Here is a 12,488-nt window from a genome sequence, read left to right on the forward strand (position 1 = left end):
CTAAATATGGCCTTCAATGGCAAAACCTTATCTGAAAGAAACACATTAGTTAGATTCCTCACCTTAGAATATCCCCAGGAGTCAGGCTGGCTCCGGAAAGATTTTTTGTCAGCAATACCCCTTGCGCGTCGCTAGGCGTCGTCTGCAGGTCCGCGTCCGTCATCGGCGTTGTGCGCCGGAATGACGTCGTCGGAGTACTTGGACGCCACCCTCGCACGCTGACGTCAGTTCTTCTTTTTTCCGCGCCAGACAGCGCCGATCCGGGAAGAGCTTACCCCTTTAGTCACTTTTCGACTAAAACTTTTTGGACTCTTTTGTCTACTCGATTCGAACTGGTGCCAGTAGGATGCCCGGGTTTAAAGCCTGTGACTCCTGTCATCGACTGATGTCGGTGACGGACCACCACCGCCGGAGCCTTTACTGCCTGGGGGCCGACCACGATACGGAGTCGTGCATCGACTGCCAGGCCTTGACCTCGAAGGCTAGGCGGGAACAGTCCCGTAAGCTTCTCGAGCTCCGACACTCAGCTCCACGCCGTTCACGGCCCCGGTCCAGGAGGAGGTCGAAGGAACGGATGCGGAGCCGCAGCCACCACCACCACCGCTCGTCGGGGTCGAAGTCTTCGGGTAAGTCGAAGCATGCTTAGAAGTCCAAGAGGCGACATCGCTCTTCGAACTCCCCTCGCCGGTCGCGCTACACGGTTGAGGGTCCGTGTGGTACCACCTCCGCGGCTCCGTCGGAGCCGCAGGAGCCGCATCCGTCCCCATACCCTCCGGTCCCTGGGACTGACGCGACTCCGGCGGAGATCAGTGCCTTCCTCTCGGCCATGAGGGGCCTAGCTCCGCCGTCGACGCCTGCCGGCCCCGCGGGCTCGACTGGGCGACCTAGCGAGCCGATGGCTCCAGCCCCAGCGCCGTCGTCAACTTCGGTCCCGACACCGCAGGTCCCTGTGGGATCCAGGCCTGGATCTGTCGGTGCCGGTCGACCTCACGACGCCTCCTCCGCCGACACCGGTTCCACCCCCGGCGCCGTCTCCGGACGATGTCTTTCTCCGGTTCAGTCCAGGCCCGGCACCGGTGCGGCGCCGCAGCCGACGCCGATGGATGACCATTTCATCTACCGTCCGGCTCCGATTATTCCCCCTGTTTATCAGGAATCGGATGACGGGGGCGACTGGGAGGGGTCTGAGGACCCTCTGGCCATGCAGGCCAACTTATCTCAGGACTGGGCAGATGAGCTGGGGGATGCCAGTGGTCTGGACACCTCCCCGGACACTGGTTTCATCTCTCCTCCGACTGTGGCTTCGGAGGAAGGTGCTGCATTTTCAGTGGTGCTGCGCAAGGCGGCTGAAGCCCTTGGGCTGGAGCTGCCTGCTGTGGCCGTGAGGACTAACCTCCTCACTGAAGTGCTTCAACCATCAGCAAGCTCCTCGGAGCCTCTGCTGCAGTTCAATGAGGCACTAGTGGACGTTCTGAAGGGCACCTGGTCCAAGCCCTCCACAGTACCTCCTGTGGATCGGAACGTGGCCCGGCGCCACCGCCCTGCTCCGGGCTACCCCAGTTTTCTGTCCCAACACCCCGCGCCCGAGAGCCTGGTTATCCAGGCTTCTACTTCCCAATCCTCCTTCCCGTCCGCTCCCCCGAATCGGGAATCCAAGAGGCGAGAGCAGTTCGGTAAGAAGCTGTTCTCATCCCTTAGTTTGGGACTGCGGTCCTTGAACACCGCTTGCCTCTTCAACGTTATTCCCACTCTCTGTGGGATACGGTGGAGGACGTGCTGCCCCAGTGTCCGGAGGAGGCCTGGGCGCGGCTCGCCCAGGCTCTTGGCGACGGGCGGGATGCAGCACGACATGCTATTCGATGTGGACTAGACACTACGGACTCGCTGGGTAGGGCGATGGCAACCACGGTGGCGCTCCGCAGCCACGCCTGGCTGCGGTCCACGTCTTTCTCGGGGGATGTCCAGTGCACCCTCATGTATATGCCCTTTGATGGCACTCGCCTTTTTGGCAAGAAGGCGGATAGTGCGCTGGTGCGCTTCAAGGACGCCCGGGCTACGGCCAAGTCCTTGGGCCTCTCGGGGCCGCGACCGCAAACTTCCGCCTTTCGTCCCTCTTGTGGCCAAGGAAGGTGCGCCCCCTCACGTCCGACTAGCCACCGGCCGCAGATCCAACCTGCACGCGGACGTGGATTCCTCCGAGGCGGTACCGTGGGTCAACGTGCCGGTCAGTCCACATCCACCCCGGCAGCTTCCGCCTCAAAGCCCTCCTAGTCTGTGATTTCAGGCCCATTCCACGCCAGTGGGCGGCAGAGTTCGCCATCACCTGCTCCACTGGCGTTCCATCACGTCGGACAGGTGGGTGCTGCAAATCGTCCGAAGGGGCTACTCCCTCCCCTTCGAGACGACCCCTCCAACCATGCCACCGCAGTGCCACCGCATGTCGGGGGATCACTTGAATCTTCTACGGGAGGAAGTTGCAGCCCTCTTGGCCAAGGGGGCCGTCGAGCGCGTTCCGAGCCCAGAAGTAGGTCGTGGTTGTTATTCCCACTACTTTCTGGTTCCCAAGAAGGGCAAAGGGGGCCTACGCCCTATCTTGGACCTCAGGAGCGTCAACGCCTTCCTCCGGAAGGAGAGGTTCAAGATGCTTACCCTAGCTCATGTTCTGGCTGCCCTGGAACCAGGAGACTGGATGGTAGCGTTGGACTTGCAGGACGCCTATTTTCACATTCCTGTCCTGCGGCCCACCGGCGTTAACTGCGGTTCACGGTGGGTCAGGAGCATTTCCAGTTTACCGTGCTCCCCTTCGGCCTCACCAGTGCCCCTCGGGTGTTCACGAAAGTGGTGGCGGTGGTCGCAGCTCATCTGCGCAGATCAGGGGTTCCAGTCTTCCCCTATCTCGACGACTGGCTGTTGAAGGCGGGCTCGCCCCAGCAGGTTGTCTCCCACCTCCAGACTACGGCCGACCTCCTGCATTTGCTGTGGTTCTCCATCAACGTGCCGAAGTCGCATCTGAGTCCCTCCCAGAAGCTCCTTTTCATCGGGGTGGTTCTGGACTCGGCGCAGTTCTGGGCTTATCCTCTGGAGCAGCAGGTCCGGAATATTCAGGCTCTGATTCCCATCTTTCAGCCTCTATCCTGGGTTTCGGTCAGGTTGGTGCTGCGGCTTCTGGGTCTGATGGCCTCCTGCATCCTGTTAGTGCATCACGCCAGGCGGCGAATGCGGGCTCTGCAGTGGGACCTGAAGTTTCAGTGGGCCCAGCATCTGGGCAACCTGTCGGACCATGTCTTGATCTCGGAGGGCACTGCAAAACAGTTGCAGTGGTGGCTCACGAACCGCGATTGGGTCAGCGGCAGATCCCTCTCCCTACCCCACCCGGAGCACGTAGTGGTGACGGATGCGTCCCTCCTGGAATGGGGGGCCACATGGGGGAGGCGGAGATCAGAGGACTCTGGTCTCCGGCGGAGTCTCGGCTCCATATCAACCTTTTGGAGCTAAGAGCGATCCGACTTGCACTGAAGGCATTCCTTCCCGTTGTCCGGGGAAGTGTGGTGCAGGTGTTCACGGACAACACCACCGCCATGTGGTATTGCAACAAACAGGGCGGGGTGGGGTCGTGGACCCTTAGTCAGGAGGCTCTGCGCCTCTGGACATGGCTGGAACATCAGGGCATCACCCTGGGGGTTCAACATCTGGCGGGCTCTCTGAACGCTAGAGCAGACAAACTCAGCCGCCGGTGCATGATGGATCACAAATGGCGTCTCAACTTGGACGTGGCGCAAGGTCTCTTTCGGCAGTGGGGAGAGCCTTGGTTAGATCTTTTCGCCACCGAAGAAAACGCGCAATGTTAGCAGTTCTGCGCGTTGGAATTTCCAAGGCGGCACTCGCTTGGGGACGCTTTTCGTCGCGAGTGGAGTTGCGGTCTGTTGTACGCCTTTCCGCCTATACCACTTCTTCCCAGAGTGCTGAAGAAGATCAGGCACGACCGGGCCCAAGTCATCGTGGTGGCTCCGAATTGGGCACGAAGGTACTGGTATCCCGAGCTACTCAGTCTGTCAATCGATCCCCCGATACGACTGCCTCTTCAGGAGGACCTTCTGTTGCAGCAGCAGGGGACGGTCCTCCACCCGAACCTGTCCAGTCTCCACCTTCATGCGTGGAGATTGAGTGGCGACAGTTGATGCCATTTGACTTGCCTCCTGAAGTCTGCGATGTGATTCTGGCAGCCAGGCGTCCCTCCACTAAAACGGTATACACCTGTAGGTGGAACAAATTTGTGGCATGGTGCACAGCAAAGGATGTGGATCCCCTTTCCGCCCCTCTTTCTGAGGTTCTCCTCTTCCTTCTTTCTTTGGCCCTGCAGGGCTCTGCTCTGGGCACTCTTAAAGGTTATCTTTCTGCTATCTCTGTCTTCCTTCGGCTTCCTGATCAGCCTTCTCTCTTCAAATCCCCTGTTGTTTCTCGGTTCCTTAAGGGCATTACTCACATGTTTCCTCCTGTCCCTTTCGTAATGCCTCAGTGGGATTTGAATCTTGTTTAGACTTATCTGATGTGCGCTCCCTTTGACGCTTAAGACTGCTTTCCTGGTAGCCTTCACCTCTGCTAGAAGGGTGAGTGAGCTCCAGGCGCTCTCTTCTAAGCCTCCTTTCCTTTCTATTCATCCAGACAAGGTTGTGCTCCGCACTCGCCCTTCCTTCCTTCCTTCCTTCCTAAGGTTGTGACTGCCTTTCACATCGGGCAGTCTGTTACGCTGCCCACCTTCTTTCCGCCTCCGCATCCCTCGAAAGAGGAAGAGCGGCTCCACCGTCTGGACCCAAAACGTGCGCGCTCTTATCTGGACCGCACAAAACAGTTCCGGGTGGACGACCAACTCTTCGTTGACTACGTGGGCGCTACGAAAAGGCAGGCGGTGCACAAGCGAACCATCTCTCGGCGGGTCGTTTTGTGCATCAAAGCTTGTTATTCCTTAGCTAAAAAGGAACCTCCTGTTGGGTTGAGGGCCCATTCCACTCGGGCCACGGCGGCGACGACGGCCTTGGGTCGGGGAGTCCCCTTGCAGGACATCTGTCAGGCAGCAACGAGGGCCTCGCTGCACACGTTTGCCAAGCATTATTGCCTGGACAGCCAAGTCCGGAGAGACGGCTTCTTTGGCCGTTCTGTTCTCCAGGACTTTCTGGTGTGATCTTGGTTTGCAGACCCACCACCGGGGTTGGTATTGCTGGGGTATCTATTCTAAGGTGAGGAATCTAACTAACGTGTTTCTTTCAGATGAACAAGTCACTTACCTTCGGTAACGATGTATCTGTAAAAAACATTAGTTAGTTAGATTCCTCACCGACCCACCCATCCTCCCCGTTCTGCGAACCGACATCTAGGGTTAAGGTTATCCTTTTCAGGCCCCTAGACTTTTTTGGCACCAGTGTCGGTCTCTTGCATGGCTCTGCGTTCCTGGCGTGGAAAGCTATGTACAAGAACTGACGGTGCGCGAGGGCGGCGTCTAAGTACTCCGTCATTCCGGCACACGACGCCGACGACGAACGCGGAGCCGCAGACGACGCCTAGCGACGCGCAAGGGGTATTGCTGACGAAAAATCTTTCCGGATCCAGCCTGACGCCTTGGGATATTCTAAGGTGGGGAATCTAACTAATGTTCCTTACAGATACATCGTTACCAAAGGTAAGTAACTTGTTCGTTTGGAAGACATTGTGGAAGCATTCTAATGCGTCCAGTACAGGGAGACCCAAACCCTTGGTCGTCACTGCAGGCAAAGAGGTGCTTCTTTGTGAAGTGAGAGGAAAAACTGCCTGCTAGCAGAGTATTTTATTACTACCACCATGTCCACATTTTATCACCTTTAACTATTTTGGTGGAATAAATACCGTCAACCTTTGATGTTCATTAATTTATTTAAATTAAATAATGCATGTAGTATTTAGAGAGAATATTTAAAACCTTGGTAAATGAAGTCTTATATTTTACGTTGACAGTTGTGTTTTTTTTCAGCAGCATTGTCCATGTAATTTATTGATAACATACAGTGCTGTGTTTTTGAATAGATAAACCACACCACTATTAGAGGCTAGCAGCCTAATATTTTTTGCTGCTGCCCTTTGGTTTATCTGCTGTACGTTTGCTTCTGATGTTAATTTATTATGAATGTCTTCCAAAGTGAAATCATTTTTACTGTTCACTGGCATTTACAGTACCAGAAGATCAGCAACCAGCAGAGGGTAGTGGAGTTGAGCAAGTGACGAATGCAGATCAAACCGGCACAGATCACAGTTCGAAAACACAGGTATTGTTGCATTAAAGCACCAAAGGTTACATGTACCAGTACGTCTCTGGTAGATATGTTCTATATGTGATGGACTAATGTTATTGTCATCTGAAACTCTGAAAGAACATACAGGTGATTTGCTCTAAATTAATGGTTATGAATATTTTGCCCTCTTATTTTCAGCTTGACCTGCCTCCTCTCATATGGCATGTAGTCCTTTTCTGAATCTTACGTTTTTTGGTCTAGCAAAGAAAAGAGGTGCACAAAACTTGTGTTTAGCAACATCATCCACAGTATGACAAAAAGCAAGGACATTTACACAGATTTTCTTTTGAATATGTATGTATCCTGAAGTGTGGCATCTGCAAGACGTGAATAACATTTGATACTGCAGCTTGCTTTTCAACTGCATAATGGCAAGCATCTTTGGGTAAAAATGTCAGATCACATTCTGAAATAATTTACATTTGGACCTCGTTGCCTACAGCACCTTTCAATATGGCTCTCAAGACCGGGATTGCTCCGAAGATTTATGAATCTTGGTAATGCTATGATTGGCGTATGTAATATAAAGTCAAACATCTGTAAACAGCCAAACCTTTTCCAGTTTGAAAGGTAGAGCTTTTCTCAATAAGAAAAGCAGGTGTTTTTTCCCGCTGATGACGTTTTTTTTTTTTTTCTTTTTTAAGAAATGCTTATTTTGTTTAACGCAAATGTAGTTAATCAGTAGAGTACCCACACAGGTGAAAGTCTATGGTGATTTGATGATCAAGCCTCCTCAAACAACGTTAGGGTTTTCTTAGAACCTGGTCGCTGTGCTTGCTGTCAACCTTCCCAAAGTATATTGTAAGTGTAGGACAGTAGGATCTGCACCTTATGTTGCCCCCACTTTCTTTCTGATCCTCCCGAGGTGTCCTCGCGATCCCTTGCCGGCTGGCTTGTGGATCCCCAGAAGATCTTTCTACAGTTTCAAAGGGCTCCCCTGGTGGCTCCAGGCCTTCCCTGACTTACCCTCGCTGGGTGAGTCCGTCAGACCTTGCTGGTCTGCACCGCTGACTTTTTACACTTTCCACAAGACTTGCTGTTACCAAGGCTTGTTGGCTCCAATCTGGTCACCGGCACTGCAGTAAGCTGCAGACTTCGTGGGACACGCCGAATCCAGCTCCTGGTCGCCATCGACGCCTCCTGGACCTTGTGGCTGAAGAGTCAAGACACCTGTGATCTTCTGAAATCATCCAGCTTCCTTGCCCCGGGTCACTGCCAAGTGACTTTGAACACTGTCTCCTCTGCTTTCAGGTCTTCTTTCTTCTGAATCCAGCCTTGGATTCCACCGGACACTTCTCCTGTCTTCACAAGCAGCAAGTCTTCTTTGGCTCCCATTGAAAACGACGCTGCGACCCGACACCAAAAGACACCTATGCACCCGGCTTCCCTGGGTGAGGTAACTCCAGCACTACGGTGCTCCTGTGTGTGTTGGCTCTAGAACTACTTACCCTGTGAGTGATTTGCTTGTAGACTCTCCCGAAGTATCCTAAAACTTTAAAATGCCAACCGCGACTTGCTCCATTGAAGTCAATTTAGATCCGCGGCTGTGTTCTCACACTGCATGCGTCTCCTGTGGGTCCTTTACTTACCTGCCTTGGGTGGATTAGTGAGGCCCCAGCGCTTCTGAAGGCCCTAGGCCTTGTGCCCTCGCAAGTCGATATTCCTAAGTCTCTTTTTTAGTGTATGGTCTGGTACGTCCCTAGGGCCCCAGCCATATTTGTGCTTAACTTGTTGTGAAATGTTAATTTGTGCATCTGTTCCTGACTTCTAATCTCAAAGAGATTAGTAGAGTGTGTCTAGTAATAAATACATATATAATTTATATAAATACCAGTGTGGTGTCCTTTCATTTAGTAATTCAAGAGATTATAAGGTAAACCAAGCTGTTTTACATTCCTCTAAGGACTTAACCTGAAGGCTGCTCTCCACAGCTACCACCAGGATAGCAACCTATCTACCATAAGAGTCGAATTGTACTGGTGCAAGGTGGCCACTTTAACTAGCGACCAGCATATACCAGGCCAACTTCTCCCAGTAAGCCTACCTAGGGTCACCCTCTAGGTCAACACCCAGTTCATTGTCTGCCATTCCCTTGTTTTCAAGTAGTAAAATCTCAATCAGTAGATAGTCCCCCTGTATTTTCATGCACTCTAAATGTATTCAAGATTAATGCCTAACAGACATCCAGCTCCTGAGGAAAGAAGAACCCAACTTGGGGCAAACACGGTCTCTCTTGAATTGGAGTGTTGGCAGATTCACTAACCCGTATCATTAGAGTAATTGCAATCAAGGCTATTGCAAATGAAGACTACCATCACATTCACAAAGTTAGCCACTGCTGTTGCCGCCAGGGACTCAATCCCCCAGAATCCAGTGCTCTCCGAGGAGGGAGGAGCCACGCTGTTGCCCCGTGCTGAAAAACACCTGTGACTCCCGCAGCGCGGGCCACGCCCAGGCCAAGAGCGGGCCGGTCCTTGCCCGTCATCGCCAGGAAGAGACAGGGCCACCCCCCTTGTATTTTCTCTTGCAAGTGTGGTCATCTGCCATTATCAACCAGAAAAGGTACTATGCTTCATGTCCTATCCTCTCCACGCGCACTGAAAACATTTGGCCAATACTCGCGCCACCTTTTGTTGACTGTGGTGACTTTCTTTTTGAGTTGCTGGCGGTCATGATTCCAACCTGTTTTGCTTGATAGTGATTTCACTCTTTTTCGGGGGGCATAGGTCTCTCCCATGTTTACCTATTGCTGGCACCTACAGACATTAGTGGTTCTGTTGAGGCGTAATATGGGGAAAAGGAAAACCATGGAAAGTGCTGGGGGACCCAGGGTAAGCCGGGCGACAAAAGGGAAAAGGGCTAGGAAGACTTTAAAACATCCTGGCAGCAATTGTATCCTCGATACGATAGACACCCTGATTAACGAGTGCGAGGAAATCCTAGAGGGCAGCCAGGCAGACCCCCTAGCCAATAGATCTCCCTCAAACCAGAGTTCAAATTGTCCCCCAATCATTCCAAGAATGTTTAAAAATGTTCCCCTTAAAAGAAATCTACAAATTCAAAAAAGACTCTATTAACAGCCCAGGATACATCCCAACCCCTTGCCTCTCCTGCTCCCCCTTGCAATAGTGATTTTCAGCAAGAACAAGGACAAGAAATTGCCATCCCCTGCCCAAATAGATTTTTACCTCTCTGGGGTGATAGGAATGAACATAGCGACAGCACGACCGTATCACCACCTCCCAGAGTAGTATGCGACATCATGGTGCCCTTGGAAAAAGATAAGGTAGAATCCTCGGACATTCACTCTACTGTGAACACACAGAGTTGAGATTGGCGTACTAAAAAACATGATAGAAAGTCTCACCATCATAGTGAAAACATTAGTAAAGGCAGATCCGCCTCCCAAATGGCAAGACATTTCTACACACATTCGCCACTCATTTGCCAATAAGAACGACTTGATGCCACGAGAACCAGCATTTCCTAGTAAAGCTAACATTACCCAGAATTCCGATCAACAACTAGCAATCCCCCTTTCTTTTTCTAATAACAAGCAAACCACAAATATCTAATTGGCTTGGAAACCTAATAGACCCAGCATTAATATTCAAGAAAAGCTCAAAAGGCTAGCAGCTCCACAGAACCCTACAAATAGACATGGGGCCGCATGGCCACATCAAGCCTAACCTTCTAAACATGGAAGTCGAGGCCAGCCCCCCCTCCCTAGCAGTCACAGCCAACACCAATCGGTCACAAAATAAATGTCAGCGGTTGTCGATCAGTGATCAGAGATGACATTCTACGAGCACGGAGGTGTTCCTCCCCAAACTACCATCTGGATAATATCGAGATTACCCTCAAGGGTACCGATTGCTCTGGAGTTTCGCACTTGCCCCCCAATGGGTCCTCTATCCAACTTAGGCACCTCCCTATATATAAGCAGGATGGGTCACTAACCCCACAGCCATCGACACACCCGGTAGGCACGTCTTCTCTTGAGGCTATTGACTGACTAAAGGACTGGCTATACTCCTGCTCTCCCTTACCGACAGTAGAGCCTAGTTTTAGTCATACAGCTAGCCCCCTTGCTACCTTGGTTTTCCCTAAGCCCCAAACCCGCATCATGGATGACACTGACAAATTAGTCGCTAACACTCCTACACACTTTTTTGCAAGCACCAGTCGACACCCGATCTGACACTCACGCTTTTGCGCCAAAGGCTGCTATCAACCCTGCAGCCAAACACCAGCTGAAGATAGTGTCATGGAACGTGGTTGGCTTAAATAGTAGAATTCACCTCCCCCTTTCGAACACATTTGTGGGCGACTTCGACGTCTGCCTCTTCCGGGAGACATGGAGTTTGGTCCCACTATACAAGGCAGGATACACCTGATTTCATATACCTGCAATTTCCATCGGGAGAGGGCGACCATCTGGAGGTTTGATTGTTTGGATAAGCATAGCTTTAAATTGTTGAATCACTCTACAAACCAGCGCAAGTCCAGACATTTTGTGGCTAAGCATCAGGGGACCGAGGGGTGGACACCAAATAGGTTTTTTTTTTTTTATAATATATATAACTTTTTATTAACAAGCATCGGCATACAAGCATTCAATAATCAGCTTAGTATCAGCATATGCATGACAATTAGAGGCAATACAACCACACATTATACACAGTAAGGACCATTCAAGGAGGAAGTAAGTCATCATGTTCAATACTCTGTGGGGGAACGCAAATGTCTCCACGATAGGAGTTCCACTGTGACCATATGCGGGACCACTTTTTGGGACAGCCTCGGGCAGCATATACCGTCTTTTCTCTAAACATACTCCAGTCTATACTAGACTCCCATGCCTTCAGAGAAGGGGAAAGGGCTGCACCCCAGGCCTGAGCAATGTTTCTTTTTGCGAACATGAAACCCAAGGGGGCCCATTGTGTTTGGGTATTTAGGTCGGTTGGTTCCCATATGTTTAGCAAACATCTGCGCGCTTCAGGGAGAATGGCAGCAGTAAGGACTGCCCTCATCACTGCATGTATTTCCCTCCAATACGATTGAATGAGTGCGCATTCCCATATGATATGCATAAAGGTGCTGGTTTGACCGCATCTTCTGCGACAATCCCCTGTCTCCGCTCTCCCCATCTGCACCAGCCGGGGGCCGGTCATATATATCCTATGCAGGATTTTTAGCTGAACTAGTCTTAATCAAGCTGGGATGGCCACCACTCGAGGAGAAGATACCGCCTCCTGACACTCCTCATCCATTTCTATGCCATCTGCCACACATTTCTGTCGTAATACTGAAAGAGGGTCTTCCATGTTGTGTCCATCTAGTATTCTGTCCTCTAGAGGGGATGATTCAGGAAGGGATGTGCCCCTTGGGATGAGGGAATGCAGTGCATGGCTAACCTGTCTATATCGGAAAATTTCAGTGTCAACTAGCTCATGTTGACTGTGGAGAGTGGCAAAGGGTCTCACCCCTCCTTTCTCCCACATATCTTTAATTTGTAAGATGCCAATTAAGTCCCACTTATCAAACCCCTTCGATGTCCACAAATGACCCAGTTGGGCAGAGTCCCATAGGGGGGAGTCACCAGCGTTAGTTTACGTTCCTACCCGAGGGATCTATTTGCAGCGTGCCACACCTGGACGGAGTGTCCCATGGGGCCTGTTAGTCTGAACCGGTTAGGTTTCGAATAGAGAGAACTATTATAATTTCCTCATGGGAGAAGCCATCTATCCATCCGGGAGCCCGGGTTGCCAAGCCCAACGTATGTAGCTTGATTAATAGCTGCCAGGTGTGTGGCCCAATAATATTTCTTTGTCCGGAGGCTGATGCCACAGTCGTACCACTTTAATGTAAGTTTATCCAAGGCTATGCGGGGCAGTCCGTTCCACAACAAGTCTCTTTGGAGGTGTTCAAATTCTTTAAAATAGTGCAAGGGGACAGGCTCAAGCGCATTTTGCAATGCTGATTGAATGCATAGGGCCCAGGGCCCATGCACACCTGCTGTGCAGCAGAGGCCTACCTTACGAAGGGCCCCACAAGATCCAGGACTCGTTGGCTGAAGCCAGGAGAGCGATTCCAGGTGTTTACGTGAAAGCAGGGGAGAGTCCCGCCAGAGCAGCCCCCTGGCAACAACACAGCTCAAGCTTCCAA

General features: G+C 51.7%; 1 protein-coding gene across 8 annotated transcripts in view; it reads left to right on the forward strand.

Annotated features, from left to right (window-relative positions):
- Positions 1-12,488, forward strand: part of SEC16A (SEC16 homolog A, endoplasmic reticulum export factor) — a 559,433-nt gene that overhangs the window by 421,054 nt on the left and 125,891 nt on the right. For all 8 annotated transcript variants that reach the window (XM_085612981.1, XM_085613007.1, XM_085613017.1 and 5 more), the window contains one exon: positions 6,202-6,293. In XM_085612981.1, coding sequence (XP_085469107.1) covers positions 6,202-6,293 — 92 coding nt within the window. The remainder of the gene's footprint in view (positions 1-6,201; positions 6,294-12,488) is intronic.

This window comes from Triturus cristatus, chromosome 1_2 (assembly GCF_964204655.1).
Source record: "Triturus cristatus chromosome 1_2, aTriCri1.1, whole genome shotgun sequence".
NCBI classification, from domain to species: Eukaryota; Metazoa; Chordata; class Amphibia; order Caudata; family Salamandridae; genus Triturus; species Triturus cristatus.